The sequence below is a fragment of the Hyperolius riggenbachi genome, chromosome 4 (genome assembly GCF_040937935.1).
Source record: "Hyperolius riggenbachi isolate aHypRig1 chromosome 4, aHypRig1.pri, whole genome shotgun sequence".
Taxonomy (NCBI): Eukaryota; Metazoa; Chordata; class Amphibia; order Anura; family Hyperoliidae; genus Hyperolius; species Hyperolius riggenbachi.
The window spans coordinates 172,243,758-172,265,722 of record NC_090649.1 but is presented as its reverse complement, the minus strand read 5'-3'; the positions used below and the strand labels follow the sequence as shown (position 1 = coordinate 172,265,722).

Below are 21,965 nucleotides of genomic sequence, written 5' to 3'. Positions count from 1 at the left end.
TTAGCTATTTTAGGGGGATATCTGTGTGTGCAGGTGACTATTACTGTGCATAATTATTAGGCAACTTAACAAAAAACAAATATATACTCATTTCAATTATTTATTTTTACCAGTGAAACCAATATAACATCTCAACATTCACAAATATACATTTCTGACATTCAAAAACAAAACAAAAACAAATCAGTGACCAATATTGCCACCTTTCTTTGCAAGGACACTCAAAAGCCTGCCATCCATGGATTCTGTCAGTGTTTTGATCTGTTCGCCATCAACATTGCGTGCAGCAGCAACCACAGCCTCCCAGACACTGTTCAGAGAGGTGTACTGTTTTCCCTCCTTGTAAATCTCACATTTTATGATGGACCACAGGTTCTCAATGGGGTTCAGATCTGGTGAACAAGGAGGCCATGTCATTAGTTTTTTTTCTTTTATACCCTTTCTTGCCAGCCACGCTGTGGAGTACTTGGACGCGTGTGATGGAGCATTGTCCTGCATGAAAATCATGTTTTTCTTGAAGGATGCAGTCTTCTTCCTGTACCACTGCTTGAAGAAGGTGTCTTCCAGAAACTGGCAGTAGGACTGGAAGTTGAGCTTGACTCCATCCTCAACCCGAAAAGGTCCCACAAGCTCATCTTTGATGATACCAGCCCAAACCAGTACTCCACCTCCACCTTGCTGGCGTCTGAGTCGGACTGGAGCTCTCTGCCCTTTACCAATCCAGCCACGGGCCCATCCATCTGGCCCATCAAGACTCACTCTCATTTCATCAGTCCATAACACCTTAGAAAAATCAGTCTTGAGATATTTCTTGGCCCAGTCTTGACGTTTCAGCTTGTGTGTCTTGTTCAGTGGTGGTCGTCTTTCAGCCTTTCTTACCTTGGCCATGTCTCTGAGTATTGCACACCTTGTGCTTTTGGGCACTCCAGTGATGTTGCAGCTCTGAAATATGGCCAAACTGGTGGCAAGTGGCATCTTGGCAGCTGCACGCTTGACTTTTCTCAGTTCATGGACAGTTATTTTGCGCCTTGGTTTTTCCACACGCTTCTTGCGACCCTGTTGACTATTTTGAATGAAATGCTTGATTGTTCGATGATCACACTTCAGAAGCTTTGCAATTTTAAGAGTGCTGCATCCCTCTGCAAGATATCTCACTATTTTTGACTTTTCTGAGCCTGTCAAGTCCTTCTTTTGACCCATTTTGCCAAAGGAAAGGAAGTTGCCTAATAATTATGCACACCTGATATAGGGTGTTGATGTCATTAGACCACACCCCTTCTCATTACAGAGATGGACATCACCTAATATGCTTAATTGGTAGTAGGCTTTCGAGCCTATACAGCTTGGAGTAAGACAGCATGCATAAAGAGAATGATGTGGTCAAAATACTCATTTGCCTAATAATTCTGCACTCCCTGTATAGATAGGGCTCCCCACATCCTGAAAAGAGAAAGGTTTACCAGCTGCTGACAATCCACATAATAAGGATGTCTGAAAGAGTTACCAGGACATCTGATCATGAGAACTATAGAGTGGAGTATCACTATGCAATCCTCTATGGTATACAAGCTAGTGAACCAAGACTCCAACCAGACAACTCAGAAGTTTTTCCTCAATAATTTCAAAGCAAGTCCCATCAAATAAAACATCTGAGGTTAGATTGCTTCTTTTTTGTTCCTAAAACATGTCAGGGCTAAAACGCCAATAACATTTTAAGAACAGAACACTTTACATATGGTGTCCCATGCTACAGGGTAGCCCAGATATGGAAAGTGCTCAATGAATAATATCAGGTGCTGCTGGTCTACAAGCCAACCAGCAGAAGTTGGTTTACTGTTTGTTGTACATAACCCATCTGTATAGGCGCTGTTGCTATTCTCTTATACAATCAAATAATGCTAACTTAAAAATTACTATACAGAACTGGTCTATTCTTTCTGGCAGAGCTCAGTCCAGGGCTTGAAACATTCAACGTCAACCTCCTTTATCTAAGAGCCATTGATATCTGCTTGGTTTGGCATAATCTTGATGGTTTCAGAGATAACTACAGAATAATTCACATGTTATTCATCTCGCCAGACCTTTCAGTGCGAACTATCTGCTCATGATGGTGTCAGGCGCGTGCCGCCTCCTCTACGCTGCATTGTTAGCAGATAAATTATGCTTTTATTATGGTTATTATTGTCCCATTTCTGATGCTTCTCCATCTAATTCTATGGTGATTTTTGAAGCATGCATTTCCCTTTATTGTCTCTCCCTATCATTCTCCCTCGTCCTTTCCCTTCCTTTCTTCCCTCTTGTTTTATCAGTGTTTGCATTACTTTCCTTGACACGTGGATTAAGCGGGTCTAACCTGGTTGCATGAATATTGTTGTTATCTGTTTCATGCATGACCTTTTTTATACGTACAAGATGGCAGTAATCTGCGTTTAGATACAAAGAATGTAGCAATTATATTTTTCTTGATGCTATTCATTGATATTAGCTGTCTGTTGCTAAGTGTTTTGATTGCTACCAGTGATGCACTGATGACGGCTAAATCTACCCCTCTGAACCCCCCCCCCCCCTCCATCGAACAACAAGCTAGTCATTATTTTGCACAACATGAAGGGCCTTAACTCACCAAATAAATGGCGACAGGACTTGGATGATTGTAGGCTTTGAGGGAACATATGGATGCTCCAAGAAACCCACTATGAAAAGGGAGAGCCCAAAAGAGACCAAATATTGGCATAAAAATGACCCCTTTCACTATTATTCCTCTAACATAGGGAAGCGAGTTGGGTTATCCATCATCATCTATAGGAGAGTGGCCTTCACGCATCTCTAATGTTAGAGATTCTGCTTGTCGCATCCTCATAGTGAACTTTAAACTTGGGGCTTGCCCCTTCTTCTTGGTAAATGTTTATGCCCCTAACAAGAGTAGCTCTGCTTTTTTTCTAACCTCCATTAAATGGTCTTGGCATATTTTAAAAATTGGATCAGTGCTCTGAAATCAGGTTTCTGTAAACTTAATGAGTCCCTACTGTCTGACCCTACAGCTGCAGTGGATCTAGAACAAGCCATTTCCAATTATTTTAAGGAAAACGGAGGCCATAAACAGAGCTCCACTGTTGTGTGGGTAGCTCATAAAATGGTAATTTGTGGCCTTCGTATTAAAAAGGGAGCTAGATTAAACAAGAGAAAGGGAAGCTAGAATCAAAGAGCTATCCTCTAAAATTTTAGACAGCATGAACTGTTGCATGCATCCACCAAATTGTACGTGCTCTTGTTGGAAATTACCATTTTTTTAGACTATAAGATGCTCCCGACCATAAGACGCACCTAGGTTTAGAGGACTAAAACCAAGGGAAAAATATATACTAAATCTGGTGCATCTATGATGAAGGGGCATTATCTCCTCTGTCCTCCGTGTGTCCTACTGTGTCCCCCCCTTATGTCCGCCTCTGTCCTCTTTGTGTCCTCATCTATGCCCCTTTATGCCTCCCCTGTGTCCTCCTCTAAGACCCTTTTTGTCCCCTGTGTCCTCCGTTTTTTCCCCTCTGTCCTCCTCTGCATGGGCACAGTACAGGGAGTCCCTGACATTGTGGCAGGTTGGAGGTTCGTATTGGCAGGCGTTCACAAGTCAAGAACTCCCTGCATTTGGACTACAAGACACAGTGACTTTTTTCCCCCTACTTTTGGGGGAGAAAAAGTGAGACTTATAGTCCAAAAAATACAATACTTGTGTTAGAGAGGAATTTAAATTCTAATTAGCCTATGGAACAGATAAAGCTCTACATTATCTAGGTCAGGTCTATGTCTTTTATGAAAAAACGAATAATCTGGATTCACTATTAGCTAAAAAAAAAAGAGCCCAAACTAGGCTCTTTGCTATCTGTAACTCACAGGGTCAGCTAGTTCACCACCCTATAGACAGCCTCAATATCTTCAAACAATATTATGCTAAGCTATATGATGGCACAGTAATGGATAAATCTACCATCCCTGCCAAGTTCATAGTTAACTATTTAACTAAATCAGATGTCTCCAGTTTATCAGTGAATGGAAAGGGCACATTGAATAGTCCATTGAATCGTCAAAAGAAGTGGGCCTAGCCATTAAATCTTTGAAACCCTCCAAAACACCAGGTCCAGATGGCTTTCCTGCAGCCTTTTACAATAAGTTCCAACAGGTATTATGCTCTAATTTTGCAGAAGCTTGCAATGATGTGATGACCCAGGGTGCTGAGTGGCCTACTGACATGCTCAGGGCGCACATTGTTGTTATCCTTCAACCCAACAAAGATTTATCTCAGTGTAGTAATTACCATCCTACTTCCATGAGCAATCTAAAAATGTTTCAATAATGTTGGCTACTCGGCTTAACCTTACACTCAGAGGTGCCTTAACCTACAGACCACCCAGGCAGTGGATTGGAGCGCTTTGATGGAGAAAGGGACAATAAATTACTGTCAGTCCAAGGGGAAAAAAAAATACCTGTCCTGAAAGACTGTAGTAAGGGACTGGAGAGAAATAGCCTTCTGCTCTTTTCACAAATAGCCTTCTGCTAAGTCACTGATAAAGTTCAGATTTATAGACACTCCCTAAGAAGAAGGTGTCTGGTTTATAGCTGTTCTCTGCCCCTCCTCCCTGAGCCTGAGTGACTGACAATTAAGGGCATGTAGAGAAAGTTTTCTACTCTCACAAGTGTTCTTAGGAATGCATCTGATAAGGATTCATAGAAAGATTTGAGACGGTCCCTCACTATTCAGTGTACAGAGGTGACAGCGCCCTACCCCCAAACAGTAAACTTTGCAGACTACCCTGTGCTCTGCTAGAATGTCCGGGATGTCTAGATGTCAGGACAATTCACAAGGACAGTGTTTGTAGTGTGTAATGGACACAGTGGGGAATGCAGGTTTTGTCTTTCATTGTGAGTGAGTGTCCTAAATAGGAGGGCAGCATCTAAAGCTCAAACAATGCTAATGGACATGTAAGCAATGTGTGTAATTACATTCACCACTAATTGAGGCTGGCATAATAATGTATTTCCATTAATGCTGTCTGTTTGCCCTCTCTCTAATGCTATGTACACACCTCACGATTTTTCCAAAGATTTTCCCAATGTCCATCAATTTTTTTTGAGCGACGAGTAGTCATTTACACAATGTCGCGACATGGGTTCAGATGCACGATCACGTAAACATCGCTTAGCGTTGTGTGGTGATAAATGACCGTCACTGAGGATCGGATCCTTAAGATCCCCGACGACACTCCGTAAAGTACTGTGGTCGCTTGACTTCTCGTTTGCACTCATCGTGTAATGTCACGTGACATCACGCATACCCACTGGCAAGAAGATGAATCGCTGGACGCTTGTCATGAGGGACACCTCGCTGGATCCATCTTCCTGGGTCGTTGCAGTCACTGTGGTGAGTGTGGAGCTTAACTTTGCTCGCCCTCATCCTTTGCTCATGCTCCCTCTCACACTGTCTCTCTGACCAAACAACTGCTACTTGGGGAACAATGTGCACAACTATGTACTCTACTCTGAGCACTCTTCAAGGGAGCCAGTAGCATTTGGAACAATTATTGTGTATTTATGTAGCACTGACATCTTCAGCACTTTACAGAGTACATAGTCATGTCACTGACTGCTCACTGGAGCTTACAATTTAATCCCTACCATAGTCAAACTGTAATATCCAACCATATTATTATCATGTATTTATATAGCACTGACATCTCCTGCAGCACTTTACAGAGTACATGGTCATGTCACTGACTGTCCTCAGAGGAGCTTGCAATCTAACCCTACCATAGTCATAGTATAATGTCCTACCATATTATTATGTATTTATATAGCACTGACATCTCCTGCAGCACTTTACAGAGTACATAGTCATGTCACTGACTGTCCTCAGAGGAGCTCACAATCTAATCCCTACCACAGTTATAGCCCAATATTTTCAATATAGGATTGTTTTGGGGTAAACCAGTTAACTTATTAGTATGTTTTTTAGGATGCAGGAAATGTCTGAAGCGTCTGAAGACAGAAACTCCATGCAGATTTTGCCCTGGCCAATATTCAAGCCTAGGACTCAGCACTAAAATGCAATAGTGCTATCCACTGTGCCTTTATTCTACTCATATATATCTGCTCATCCATGTCATCAATTCTGACCCTCTACTACCCCTCCTCCCTCCATTCTACTTCTCTTCTCTTGTATCACACTACAAACACACTGTGCTTATCTCCAGAATGGGTTATGAATCAAACTATTAAACCACTTTACCATATCAGCCCTTCAATGTCATGATATACCCACTACAGTTCTACCCTAACAGGTGGTAACATATTTGTATATCTCATAATGTTTGTGAAAAATTATTCTGAAGTTAAGAATGTCTTGCTTGAAAATCCGATCTTGCAATGTGACTGACATACTGGCAGCATGTGCTGTACGGCATACAATGCTGATCATCCACAAGGCAAACCTAGGCAGCTGCCTAGAGTCTGAAGAGAGTTGAGGATGCTAGCCCCCACCAAATCTAACTAAATAAGCCAGGTGACCATCAGCGGAGGGCAAAGTGTTATCTTGCCTAGGGCCCCATTTCATAGTTATTTTTCTCTGATGGCTTATATCATGTGTGAATTGTTCTATGAAAAAAACAGGATTTCTTGCCTGGGTTGACAAAAAGGCTAGAGGCGCCCCTGCTTACACTGCAGATAGTCATCCACTTAGACCAGACCGGATTTATCCTGGGCAAACAGACCACAGATGATATCAGACAAAACTTGGGCCCGATTCATTGGGTGGCTTCTGTCAGATTCCTTCTCTGTTGCTTTCAGTTGATGCAGAGAAGGCGCTTGACAGGCGATATCTGCGCATGAGTCTTCAGAGCTGTTTGTAACCTCTGTAAATGTCTTTCTGCAAAAAACTGTATTATGGGCATTTTATCAGAGGACATTTCTATTAAAAATGGGACTTGACAGGGGTGCTCTCTCTTGCCACTGCTATTCACAATGTGTATGGAGCCCTTTGCCTCCAGGGTTCCTGCCTCCCCGATATACAGGGCACAAGGATGGGAAACTAGGAATTCACAATCTCCCTTTTTGCAGATGACACAATGTTCTCCCTCTCCTTGCTGGAAGTGTCCCTTCCAGGTCTCTTTGGGGTTATGTAGAAATTTAGCAGAGTCTCAAGCTTTAACCATTCTATGACCACCTCACGGTGATAGGCAGGCCCAGAGTGGAACCCCAGGACTGCCTAACGCCGATTGGTTCATGTCCTGGGGGAGGAGATTAGCGAGGAATGTGCGCGCATCCCCGCTGAGTGACAGGAGTTCCGCTCGTAAGCAGCCTGACAGCCGCGATCAGAGCTGGCAGGCTGTTAGGAAAATAAAGTGCCATTTTTTTATTTTGTACAGCACTGCAATCTAGCGCAGCACTGGATTGGGGACAGCCCTGTCACTTGGCTGTCCCCTGGAGTGACTCAGGCTGATACCTATGAGAGTTGATCTCTCTCATGGATCTCGGAGGGAGGGAAATAAAAAAAATATATATAAAAATTATTTTTAAATTGATAAAAAAATAACATTGCAGCAGCAATCAGATGCCACCAACAAGAAGCTGTGTTGGTGGCAAGAAAAGTAGACAAGATTCATTTGTGTGCTAAGTTGCATGGCAGTGCAGCAAACTGTTAAAGCTGCAGAGTGTTGAATTGTAAAAAATGGCCTGGTCACTAGGGGGTGTAAGTCTGTGGTCCTCAAGAGGTTAAGATTAACTCTACTAAGTCAGAGGCAATGCTCATATGCCTATCTAGTATTCAAATGCAACCCTAACAGGCCTTTGGCTTTTCCTGGAAACCCTAAGGACTGAGATATTTGGACATTTTTTTCCCCACAAAATATTGAGGATATTTATGGACTAAAGTATTCTCTTGTGTTTAAAGATCTGAGAACACTTCTCAGCTCATTTCCTTATTTGGCCAAATTAACTTGGTAGAGATGTCCATTCTCCCTAAGTGTATTTGTTTAGAGCTCTTCCTATATCTGTTTCAAAATGAGATATAACCGGTTTGTAAACTCAGATCCTTTAATTTACCAAATCAGTCAAAATTATCTATCTAGGTCCAAACTGCAAGGTGGATTGGGCTTACCTAATCTAATTGCATACTGCAAAGCTTCTCGACTAGCCCAGAATTTCTGTTGGAGCTGTTCTACTTTAGCATCAAGATGGGTCTCCGTAGAAGCTCAAATCGCAAAACCCCTCACAGAATATCTGCCTTATTGTGGTTACCTGGTGACTCCTCCTTTTCTAGCATCACTATATACTCCCCCTATTTGTAATTTACTTCAGGATGGCAAATTGCTTCCATGGGAGGCCTTACGAGAAAATTTTCCCCTCACTAACAGAGAGTTCTTCTGTTATCATCAATCGCATCTGTTATCTTATTATGTATCCACTATCACTGCAAGCTCAGTTAAATGGGAACTACCACCTTTAGCACTTGAATTCACATTGGGTTCTGATAGCCAAGGTCTAACTTCTTACCAGTTCACCATAATGTGGAATAACTACTTGCCTGCGATCACTCCTCCTATGGATAAATGGCAATCCAGTCTCTTAAATGAATCCGAGGAGGACTGGACAGAGATTTTTTTCAGACAGGGCCAGGGTGTCCAATACAGCAATATAATTATTAAAGAAAAGGCTTTCAAAATCTTTGAGTGGTACCTGATCCCTAAGAAGATCTCCAAAATGTATCCTTGCTCTCCCAGCTTATGCTTCCACTGTGCCTCTCCAAATGCAGACACTGAACATTGCTGGTTGTCTTGTCCAGCCATTCAAAATTTCTGGGATGTCTGCTTTGATCAGATCTTGGTTACCTTAGCCACCCGAGTCCAGAAAGATATCGGGGTAGCACTCTTTTGGAAAACATGCACTGCTCTCAACAAATATCAGAATATATTTACTGCTTCATTCTGTGCAGCTAATTGTCTTGTCTGAAAAGGCCCCTTACCTCCTCCCTAGGCTCTCTTAGATAAAATCTGGTGGCTTTACCATAGGGAGATAATCTCCTACTCTCAACAATCTAGATCTCATGTATTTAATCATTTGGGCCTCATGGATTATGAGATACCCCCAACCTGTTAGCTCAGGATATGTTCCATTCTGTTGCCTGCCTAATTTATCCTACTGTACATACCTTCTTGTTCCTCTTTGGTTAGGAGGTTATCATTATTAGCTGCAATGTTATTTCTGTTTAGGTGATTTTGCCCTGGTCTACACTTGTCGAATTGATCTGATTTATAACCTTTTATTTAGTCTGCTGTAAAACTGTTATTCTACTGTTTTGCAAAAACCTCACTAAAAATGTAAAGTACAAAAAAAATTCCAAGTCTCAGCATCAGAAACACTTTCAATATCTGTATATTTTTCTGTATATTGCTATGTAGCTCTACCACCCATTGAGGCTTGGCCTAGGCTGTTTACTATGTGGAATTCCCTGTGAGCATTTTGGGAGATCAGCTATATTTTTCTACTGGCTTTAGAACACTCAGTAAACGAACACTCCACTGAGATGACTTGCCGGTACTAAAGATGTTGTTGCCTGTGAAAATTTCATTTCAGGAAGTAAATCAGGAAAAGAAAAGATTTTACAGTTACCAAACACTGACTAAATAATTTATAAATCAAATGTTATAAAAAAACAAACAAACAACAAAACAAAACTATTTTATTCATTTTAACTACAGTTCCTTTTTAATGAGTGAAATGACCGTGTGTATTTATTTTTTTGCAGCTATGGATGTCCACTTTCAAGCCATGAACCTTACCATGTTTACTGAGTTCAGAGACTTCCCGGTAACCCTGTTCACTCTTTTTCAATTAATGATGGGTTTAGGCAATTTGCCAATTCCAGAGCAAGTAACAATGCCAAATATCATCTTAATCCTCTACATGGTCTACATGTTTTTTGCCTTTGTTCTACTTTTGAATCTTTTAATTGCACTGATGACAGACACTCACTTCCATGTTTTCAGTGAGCGCACTTTATTATGGCAAGCACAGGTAAGTATGAAACAAAAATCTGCTCACCTATACAATATATATGTACTGTTTATAATGCTAACCTGTTTCTACAGTTACAAACACTTTCCTGTCAAGGAGTACGGTAGATTAAAGAGGAACTTGAACACAGGATTTAATGTTATACCAATCAGTAGCCTACACCCCCTTTCCCACAATAAATCTTTACCTTTTCTCTAATAGTTAATCGGGAGCTCTGTGGGGCTGATAATGAGCTGAAACCCCTCCCACAGTGAGATGGCAACATGTGGCAATAACAGTTTCCCATCTGTAAAGCATTATGGGAGATGACATGCTGATGCCAGTACCTTCCTCTGTGGATTAGCAAAAAAAAAAAAAAAAACTTTGAGCCTATCACATGGTTAGTGGGCATGTTTATAGATTTTGTGCTGTTCCTTTTTTAATGCCTGCCAGCACTAAAGATGCTGACCTGCAGACTCATGAATGATAAATAATAGCATTTGTACTGTTTGCCTGCCAGCACTAAAGATGCTGTTCTGCAGGCTCACAGAGCATCAGACAACATGAACAAATTACACAGCAGGTGTCAATCATTTCTTGATCTACTTTCTATTTTTTTAACTTCTCACTTTGCTGTCTTGATTTATTCTTGATTTATTTATGGTACTTTTACCCCCACTACTATCTTTTAGTAATATTGGTCTTTAAAGAGGAACTGCAGTGAAAATAGCGTAATGAAAAAAGTGATTCTTATTTTTTACAATAATCATTTACAAATGATTTACTCAGTGTTTAGTTATTGTAAGATCTTTCCTCTCCCTGATTTACATTCTGACATTTATCACATGGCGACATCTTTAGTGGTGGCAGGTGATGGCTGTGGAAGGAGATGCTGCTTTTTTTGGCCATTTGGAAACAGTTATTTCCCACGATGCAACAAGGCTCCCACAGTGTGATGTCAGTATCTAGGTGCTGCCATCCCACTGTGGGAGGGGTTTGCCACAATATCAGCCATACAGCTTTCCCTGATGATACGTTTGATAAAAGGTTATTATTTCTCGTGGAAAAAGGGGTATCAGCTACTGATTGGGATGAAGTTCAATCCTTGGTTACAGTTCCTCTTTAAAGTAAACAAGTACTCAGTTGGCTACAGAAAATTATGTACTTAAAGGGAACCTAAACTGAGAAGGATATAGATTTTTCCTTTCAAAATAATACCAGTTGCCTGACTCTCCTGCTAATCCTGTGTCTCTAATACCTTTAGCCCCAGCCCATCAACAAGCATGCAGATCAGGTGCTGTGACTGAAATCAGACTGGATTAGGTGCATGCTTGTTTCAGGTGTGGAGTACAAACTGACCACTTCAGGCAGGTGGAGTGTCTTAATCTGACTCCACTCAGGTATATCAGCAATCCTGGAGGCGGTCGCTCACTCAAATCTCATACAGTCTAGACACATGGGGTGGTGGAATTCCACCTTGGGTTAGGTGTGTAGGACTCCCCTCACTGAGAAGTGGGGGGAGTAAGGTACAACAGGAGGTAAAGAGGTGCCCAGTCGGTGTATAAAACACTTTAAAAGCAATAACATTAGAAAGGAGGAGGTGGCTTACCTCACAGACGACAAATCACTTTGGATAAAGAAGTTTAATGATAATAAAGCACAGGCAACGCGTTTCGTAGGATCTAGCCCACTTCCTCAGGCCAAATAAAGTGCCGCTCTGTCTATAAAGCTGCGTTTGAGGCGCCCCAAACGCGGCTTTATAGACAGAGCGGCACTTTAGCCTGAGGAAGTGGGCTAGATCCCACGAAACACGTTGCCTGTGCTTTATTATCATTAAACTTATTTATCCAAAGTGATTTGTCATCTATGAGGTAAGCCACCTCCTCCTTTCAAATGTTATTGTTTTTAAAGTGTTTTATACACCGACTGGGCGCCTCTTTACCTCCCGTCACTTGTTTCAGGTGTTTGATTCAACCACTACTGCAAGGCAACTGGTATTGTTTAAAAAGAAACATCCATATCCCTCTCAGTTTAGGTTCCCTTTAAAGCTCAACTAATTCTAAAATGGAATAAAGTAAATTACAAAGTGACTGACAAAGGAATAAAAACAGTGTAAAGGTGCAAAGTGAGGAAGGGAATACCCATGTGATGGTCCAAAGATGCTTTATACAGGAGACTGAAGGCAGTGAACCCAACTGTGAGCTGCTTCCATGCACCAGGCAGTGAAGAGGCATCCACCGTATTGAGTCACCATTGAGGGCTTGAGCCCACTGACGCAGTTGTGTCCGCTTTTCAGTTACACATCAATGTTTAGGGATGCTGAAAAGTGGACAGAGGTGGATACAACTGCGTCAGTGGGCTCAGGCCCTGAGTATGGCCGTACTCAGATGTGAATTAATGTGCTTTTCTCTGCTGTATCACTTTATACAATAAGGACTAGTTTCCAGCAAATTCATAGCGATTCCACACATGGAAATTCAGATGTGGAATCGTGGATTCAAATGGAAACGTACCTCATACTTCTGTCCCCTGTAGTCTACTCCTCAATATCTTTCTCCTATCCTGCATCCCGTTTATCCACTGTGATTAATGGAATTCTACGTCCTCCATTTTAAAAATGGCGATGACCCTGTAACAGCTTCCTGGTCAGCACACTGTTAAACTGTAATATCACCCACTTGAGCCATAAGGAAACATGGACAGTTGTCCTTTCAGTTATAACTGACATCAACTGATGTATTTCAGTTCTGACAAAATGTTGTTAGAACTGTAAGGAATCATTGTTGGAAGAAAATGGTGAGCTTCTGAGAGGAACTGACAGTAAGGTATGTATGTAACATTCAATTGCAGGTACATCATGTGTTTATTTTAAATAATTTACTTGGTTCAGGTTCTCTTTAAGTAATGATCGGCAAACATCTTAATGCAAATCTCTACTCACTGAATGTATAGCCTACCACACCCAAACGCTGATGAATTCAAACCAGTTATTTGGCTGATAGCCCCTGGTTGTTAATAGGCTCAATTTCTGTTCTTTACTGGGTCAGTGATAAGTTGCATGTTATATCTTTTTTTAATTATCACTAGTAATGAGGCAGAAAATACTCTAATGCTGGGTACACACCATACAATTTTCTGGCTGATTTACCTGCCAGATCGATTATATCCAACATGTCCGATCCAACATGTCCGATCTGAACTAGTTTTTCTATTTTCCAATCGTCTTTTAATTGTTTTTTCTTTTTTTTTTTTAAATCAATTTTCATAGAACTGAATGAAAAGTGATTGAAAAACATTCAGAAGATCAAAAAATCTATGTAAATTCTGGTCGGACATGTTAGAAATAATCGATCTGGCAGGTAAATCTGCCAGAAAATTCTATGGTGTGTACTTGGCATTAGTTCACATTACTTTTTTTTATTACAGAATTGCTTCAACGAGTACCTGAAGTGATGTGACATGATAAACATGTATGTGTAGTAGCAATCCTACTTAAAATTAATGCCTGGAACATAAATACAATTTTCATTGGCCAATTTACCAACCAGATTTTGAGTACCTCTCATAGAAGTGGTAAAACTGGCCATTCAAAACTGGATGTGTGTTATTTCTCACTGTAATGCTATGTGCACACATAACGTAAGATGAAAAGCTGTGTTTTATGTCATGTTTTAGGCCTCTTTCCCACCTAGACGCTGCGTTTTAGGGGACATTAAGGTTGCATAACGTGCCCCTAATGCAACACATGGTGGTGTTGAAGTTGGACGTCAGATTGAGCTGCGTTATGAGGCTCTTGGTGCTATCCTGGGAAGTCCGGATCTTTTCAATGATTCGGATGATTGGAATCAGATTATTGAGAAGATCCGGATCTTTGAACCAAATCTTTGAATCATTTTACTAGGGAAGCAGGAAGCAGGGGTGCAGCAGAGCGAGAGGTGCAGGAGAATGAGGGTACATTGAGGGTGCTAATGGTGAAGTGAGAGATGCAGCAGGAAGATTGTGCTTGTGCACCGAAGCTGCAGTTCCTGTTTCTTCCAGACATCCACTGTGAAGTGAATAGTTCATTGTGATGATCCGGATGATTCGACTCACAAAAAAGATCCGGATCAAAGATCCGAATTGTTCATGATCTGGACAACACTACAGTGCTGTAAATATTAATTAGTCATGTGGCTAGGAACAATAGCGGACTCTCCCCTTACTGAGCATGTGCAAACAGTCTAACGCAGCTAAAACCACCTATAACGCACAGCATGCTGCACTTCCTTTGAACGTCCAGCGTTACACTGTAACGCAACATGGGCACTGTGAACAGCCCATTGATTTTTCATTACTGTGAGTTGGGCTGCGTTACAGGCTGCTCTAACGTGCGCCTGTAACGTCCCAATGTGAAAGCAGCCTTATGTTAATATTGTGTGCGTTTTTGGTGCTTTGGGGGGGTGGGGGGGTTGTGGTTGGGGGGGGGGCAGAGACTGGCCAGGGTCTGTCGGTCGTTCCACAATCAAACGCCACTATGGTCAAGCTCCCGCCCTTTTGAGCGAGATCTTTCTGGCCTTTCAATACAAAATGAGACTATGGAATTCCAGGAAAGTCCTATTTAGGACTAGGACTTTAAGAATGGGATACAATTGTTTATTTCAGGAGTTTTTTTTTCCACTTAAGGTTTTCTTTAAGGGATGGGTACTGCTGAATCCCAATAAAGAAATCAGTGCATGCCAAAACAAAATGTTATTGACACATGCCTATCACTTCTGTGGCTTGCCAGTATATCATGTTATTTCTAGATAACTGATAACCAGCAGATGTCAGCAGATGAATGCTCCTGACAGTAGCTTATTTTTCCACTTACAACAGGTTGCTGCTACTACAGTCATGCTGGAAAGGATTGTCCCTAGTCGACTGTGGCCAAGAACGGGGATACCCGGAGAGAGCATTGGTCTACAACCAGGAAAATGGTACTTCAGGTAACAGAACAATGCAGTAAAAGCTCTGTGAAAACATTATTTGCTTGCTAGTCTGAAAATAAACAGAACACGTGTCTTAAAGCCTAACTTCTGGCAATCCACAGACTTCAGATGTCACAAGACTATTTTATACTGTGAGTTAGTTCACATGGACGGTAGCAATGTGCGGTACAGTAACCACAGCAAACGGATTTACCACCAATTAGGTGTAGTATAGGCAATAGAATTGGGTCAAACAGGTAGTGAGGGCTGGTGAATTACTGAAAAATGTCAGATGTAATTGACTGCCTGCTCAGATGTTAGTGAATTTGGCACAGTCAGGCCTGGTGCACACCAAAACCCGCTAGCAGATCCGCAAAATGCTAGCAGATTTTGAAACGCTTTTTCTTATTTTTCTGTAGCGTTTCAGCTAGCGTTTTGCGGTTTTGTGTAGCGGTTTTGGTGTAGTAGATTTCATATATTGTTATAGTAAAGCTGTTACTGAACAGATTCTGTAACAAAAACGCCGGCAAAACCGCTCTGAACAGGCGTTTTTCAGAGCGGTTTGCGTTTTTCCTATACTTAACATTGAGGCAGAAACGCATCCGCAATCCAAAAAATGCCTCACCCCGGGAGTATGCGTTTCTGCAAAACACCTCCCGCTCTGGTGTGAACCACCCCATTGAGATACATTGACCAAGCGTATCCGCAGCCGCAAGCGGCTGCAGAAACGCTGAAAAAGCCGCTCGGTGTGCACCAGCCCTCAGTGTTGATCTTGTGCTATACTGCCACCATTCCAACCCACAGGGCAACATTACTTATGCAGCAGCTGTAGGTGGAACCCAGTCTTTATAGTCAGATTTGTATGTTCTATCTTTGGCCCAGGGGCGTAGCAATAGGGGTGCAGAGGTTGCGACTGCATCGGGGGCCTTTGGGCCAGAGGGGCCCCGAAGGGCCCTCCCTCAACTGCAGTATTAGCTCTCTCTTGGTCCTGTGCATATAATAATGACTTCTATAGATACTTTGAATAGTATTAATCCTTAACAAACCGTTCCCCATCCCCTTCTTGCACCTCCGACACTGTAGTTGGCATTGGCAGGTTTTGGTGCGCCGGATCAATGGTTATGTATAGAGTGTTTGGGGGGCCCCATGTAAAACTTTCTTCTGGGGCCCACAGCTCCTTAGCTATGCCACTGCTTTGGCCTATTGTCAAAATTAGCTGTGCATTCTTTTTGCTATTTTAATATTGCCTGTGTGAATTGCAAGAAATGATTCACTCAGTACTTGAGAAGTCTATCAAAATCCCCTTGCCAATGACACTTCAGATAGGGGAGTGCCTATAATCCAAAATTAAACAAGTCTGTATTTGCACTTATACAGTAGAATCTCCTTATAGTAAACTCTGATATAGTAAACATCTGGCTATAGAAAACTCAGTTCTCAGGTCCCAGCAACTATGTCTGTATAAATATACAATGTATGACCAATTATGATACAGTAAACGTATGATATAGTAAACTTCTTATCCTGGTCCTTTGGAGTTTACTGTAAAGGGATTCTACTGTAATACTAGAGGCTCTGCCTAAAAGGTTGCTGTCATTAGTGTTGTATTCCACGATTTTCATCAATTCTGATAAAGGGCAACGAGCATCAATCTAACAAACACTATTTGTGTGAGAATATCTTCTGCATCCATTTCTAATTGTATTTAACCCATTAGCAGCTTCAAAGGAATGATCTGATTTGAGATAAGTGCATTGCTTTTGACCTCTTGGAATGCTTTAATGTCTCTCTGCTAACAGAGGATATAGACAATGAAAGCAGAAGGCCTGTGTTATTGTCACACACTGCCCTCTAGTGACAAGTGGCCATAAATACACATTACAGCAGTACTAATTAGTAGCAAGGAAATGTAACAAGAACTAAAAAAAAAAGTGCTAAAAAAATTGGCCTGGAGCATTTGCAAGCTACTAAATAAATTGCCTGCTAAAGGGTTAAAGACAAAAATCTGTCAATTTACATCTCTCTGAGAAAGAATAGGTATGTCAGAAGAATCTATAACTAGAGGGGCTCCTAACGGATTCTGAACAAAGGTTGCTAGATGCAACTTGATTGGTTTGGAAAGACAGGCAGCTCAGACACTCTGTGGCTTTCCTGCTCAGTTGTAATACCAGTACGTTTACCTGCTTCAGCTGCTAAAACAGCTATAACAGTCTGCCAACACATATACTGGAACACAATGAGAGTGTTTGAACTTCACTGGCGTGCATTTCCCCAGGGGGTGAGATTAGACTCAGGTCATACAAGCGGCTTGGCGCTTGTGTTCCTGCCAAGAAAGAGGCTCACTGCTGCTGCTGCTGCAAACATGTGCCAATAGTAATCTATAGGACCACTAGGAATAATACACATGGGCGCTTGTTAGCAGGATATATAGCAGAAGAAACCTGTCACAAGTAACATTAAATGCAGACTTTATCCTTGCATGATGAGTTTGGTGTTTTCCCAGGACTATGAATGAATGAATGAATGAATGAATGAAGACCTTAATCTGCTGGCTGCATCACTGTCTAGAATGGTGGGTTCAGAATTGAGGAAAACGACAAGTGGTTAGTGGCAGGAAAAATTATGTGGTAGTAGATCTGTTTTTGTGGCTCCTTTGGAAAGCATTGTATGCAATTTGCACACAGTATGCAAGAATAAGCAACATGCTGCTGGATTTTAAAATGTGCATTGCGAAGCACGGAGTGATGTGATTCACTATGTGGTCCATAGATTTTTCATGAAGTGCGATTTTGCATTATTTTTCCGCTATGCAGCAAAACACATGTGATGCAAACTGAGGTGCTCCCTGCCTTACTGTTTTGCTGAGATTTACCATATGAATTATAGTCCTCTAGGGATGATCAATGAGATGCAAATATTCCCAAATTCATGCATTATTATGTAAATGTATGTAGCTGGAAAATGGACCAATCATTTGAAACCTGGGTGGGACTCGATTGGTCCATTTTCAAGCTGCATACATTTGCATACAAATTTACATCATCCTGCATGAACTCGGAAATATTTGCATGCAGATTGATCATCCCTACTGTCCTCTGAAAAATATGAAAAGTAGAAAATGTGTTTGTTCTATCGGTAAGCATACAAAGGTAATAGAACAAAAATCTATGGTATTTTTTCATCTAGAATTGAAGAAAAAAATGAGGCATTTCCAGCAAACAAGCAGAAGCTAAAAAGGAATCCAGAAAATTATGACAGACAGTCTTACAAAGAAAAGTCCAAGGATTCCCATCTCAGTATCTTATAAGATGGAGAGAGATGGAATTTTGGGAGATCGCGAGACCTAAAACGTGCCTACCTGAAATACAATTATACACAGGATCACAATTCTGTTTCTTACCAGTCTACCTCTCCTTGTATGGGATCAAGATATCAGAAGTTACGTTAAGCTGCTGAAAAGTCATCTTTCTAAAACTTTTGTTTCCAACCATGTAACTACTATATGTCAAATGAAAAGTTCTAAAATGTACCTACTTGATATACTAAATTACTTTGAAAGCCCTAATTCTGAAAACTGGCTCTAACTCCAGGAAAAGAGCTTACACCAAATGAAGTACAGACACTCTATACTACTTGAACAATACAGATTTCAGTAACTTAATGCCTTTTGGCTTCAATTATTATTATTTTTTTTTTTTACTAAAGGACGCTAGGAAATACATTTACGCCATAATGCATTGGAGTTCAGATGTTCACAGCTAACCTATTGTTCTAACATTCGCAACAAGTTGTTTTTCAACCTTGAATATGAGTTTGCTCACGTTAGAAACATTCTGTACACATCTGCTAGCCGGCTTGTTAAAGTTAAAGAAGAACCCTTACACCAGAACATGTAAATACAACTATTATAGCGGCCCTCCAGTGTACATCACCTATTCAATGGGTCCTCTTCTATAAAGTTATATTTACAGCAGAGTCCCGTTATCTGGAATTCAGGCAACTGGAAGTCTCAACTACCCGGCATGCCTAATCGATAACGAGGACCTCTGTTTTGGGGTGTTCTAGGGGGTTTGTGCTGCCTGAAAATACTCACCGAGCCTCCAGCGATATCTTGCATCATTTGCACCTAGCGGCTTCTGGAGTTAGTGCCAAGCAAGTCGGTGTGTCACGTGACCCGATGCAGGTCAGCTGACACTCCGGCTTCTGTGCACAGGGGGAAGCCTGAAAGCCGCTAGGAGCCCGCGAGGTGATGCAGGACATCGCTGGAGGATGGTGGAGGCTCGTGAGTAATTAGCCTGCACCTGGGGGTAGACTTGTGCTTTTTTTGGCCAGTTGCTCAAGCAACCGGTAAGCACATGTATAAGGCATCAGGCGGATCCCTGATGGTGCCGGATACTGAGGACTGTGCTGTATATGCTGGGTCATCTTCCTATGAATCAGTTCCAGAGCTCTGTGTCTGCCGCATTCTGGTGTTTAGCCGCACCCCCACTGGAAAATACCATGGTGTTTGCTCTAGGTCATGTAGAGAAAACATGGTGTTTTTTTCAGGGGGGGCAGGGCTACATGGAGGAAGCCGGATGGACACAGAGCATCGGGAGTGATTTACAAAAAGAAGCTCCGGCATGCAATTATAACTTTATAGAAGAAGAGGACCCATTAAATATGTGATGTACACTGGAGATCCACTCTAACCTTATTATGTAAGAATTATAGTGAGTATATCTAATAATAAAAACATCTGACACCATGGGAGAATTAATTTAACACCTTATCATCCCTATTTTGACATTTAATCTTCTAAATCTGACATGTTACATTAACTGTTTTCTTTTTCCACAGGGCCAGATTTACCATAAGGCATTGTAGGCATGTGCCTACAGGCACCTGATGATGGAAAGGCGGCTCACTCCACTACCCTAGTGCCTCCTTCCTTCCTTTTGCAGAGTCTCGAGCAGAGCATAAATGAGGTTACTCACCCAGTTCTTGGCATTCCACTAACGAGATCTCCCTACAATTGGGGGCACCACTAGTTACTTAATATAGTAAATACGAAGGAGGCACTCAATTGGCTTCAAACTTGCGTTTTATCAAATCCCAGTAATACATTTGTGTATTACTGGGTTTTGATAAACCGCAAGTTTGAAGCCAATTAAGTGCCTCCTTCGTATTTACTACATTGAACCGTGTGTGGATTGGTGGCCCACAGAGGGATTGTGCACCGGCGACATAGTCCTGACTAGGTCTATTTCACAGGGACTCTCTGCAGTTTGCTTGTTGTGGACTAGTTACTTAATACTCAGGGTACATCTGGCTATCTAATGTTAAGGGACCCCTGTAGCTACCTATGACGGGCAAGGGAAGTAAGAGACAAGTGACAGCTGGGCCAATCAGTGGTGCGGTTCGGCTGGAGTTTATAGGTTTATGTAGGGCGAAGTCTATGGTGCCAGGACACCTGTGCCTATAGGTGATGTAAATCCGGGCCTTTTTTTCCATCATCAATGCATTTCAGTAGCCTCTTTTCTCCACCTAGTTATTTATAGTACTTACTGCCAATTTTCTAGCCTAGTTTGACAGCACAAATAATACTGAAGACATTTTGAAAAATGGAGACAACATTTTTCCAAAGTTTTTAAACAGGCCCCTCAATGCTTCCTCCCAATAGCAGACCTACACAACCCAGGCTTTATTTCCCTTTAAAGTGAACCGAGCACCTTTTTTTATCATTCAGGACATTTCTATAGCACATGAAAAATGCATGCCGACAATCTGTTTCATTATTAAAATAAACTTTTTTACCTTGTATTTTACATTCAAAGTAGATTAATTACCCTGTTTCAGCAGGGCTGCCCGGCCGTCCCCGGCCGCAGAGCTTTCAGGTTCCTAATTGTTTTATTGGGCTAATTACCAAGAGGTAAACAATGCTATTAGACAACAAAGGGGGTTAGTAATTAGGACAGTTTCTTCAAAGACCTAGTTTGTGTCAATGTGTCAAGATAGCATCTCTGACTTCTGTAAATAAGGAATGTGAGAAGGGTAGGGGGAACATGGCAGCTTCTATGCCAGGAGAGATTCCATTGAAAGAGAATGTGCTCAGTTCCCTTTAAAGGGTCACAATTGCAAAAAATTGTATACATTTAAAATACATGTAAACTCATACAGATAAGAAGTAGGTTTCTTCCAGAGTAAAATGAGCCATAAATTACTTTTCTCCTGTGTTGCTGTCACTTACAGTAGGTAGTAGAAATCTGACATTACCGACAGGTTTTGGGCTAGTCCATCTCTTCATGAGGGATTCTCAGCAAGGTTTTTATTCTTCATAAATACACTTCCTGAAAGGGGTTTATACAAAGATGCTGACCAACTTGCCTGCTTGCTGCACACCTTTTTGGCAGTTTGACAGAGCAACTGCCATTCACTGAGTGCTTTTAAAAATAAATAAAACCCTGAGAACCCCCCCATGAGCAGATGGGCTATTCCAAAACCTATCGGTTTTGTCAGATTTCTACTACCTACTGTAAGTGACAGCAACATAGGAGAAAAGTAATTTATGGCTCATTTTACTCTGGGACAAATACATTTCTTAGTTGTATGTGTTTACATGTATTTTAATTTTTACGATTTTCGCAATAGTGGTCCTTTAAACAACCTTTCCCATACACCTCTTTTTTGTTCATACATTCTATTATTTTCATTTCTACAAGCTCAAATTGTATTTAATATGTTTATTAAATTGTTTCATTTACTACATTATGCGCTGCATCATTTATGGTTGTGCAATGTGCGTTTGAAGTGAAAACCTTGCTATAAGGCAGCTATTCCAACACATACATTTTAATTTAACATTAATTTCCTCTCCATTGCCTAGGAGTCCCAGAGTCCTCAGATATTTTGCCTATACTGCCCTCACTGGGCAGATATTTCACTTAATAGGATTGTATTTATCAATACAATTGAGGGCAAAAGTACCGTATATACTCGCAT

At 41.3% G+C, this 21,965-nt stretch overlaps 1 protein-coding gene across 1 annotated transcript in view; it reads left to right on the top strand.

Annotated features, from left to right (window-relative positions):
- The window catches only part of LOC137504727 (transient receptor potential cation channel subfamily V member 6-like), a 91,391-nt gene extending 72,955 nt beyond the window's left edge, over positions 1–18,436 (top strand). Inside the window, exons 13-15 of the mRNA XM_068233312.1 lie at positions 9,791–10,059; positions 14,893–15,002; positions 18,171–18,436. Coding sequence (XP_068089413.1) covers positions 9,791–10,059; positions 14,893–15,002; positions 18,171–18,291 — 500 coding nt within the window. The 3' untranslated portion in view covers positions 18,292–18,436. The remainder of the gene's footprint in view (positions 1–9,790; positions 10,060–14,892; positions 15,003–18,170) is intronic.
- Positions 18,437–21,965: the final 3,529 nt, after the last annotated feature.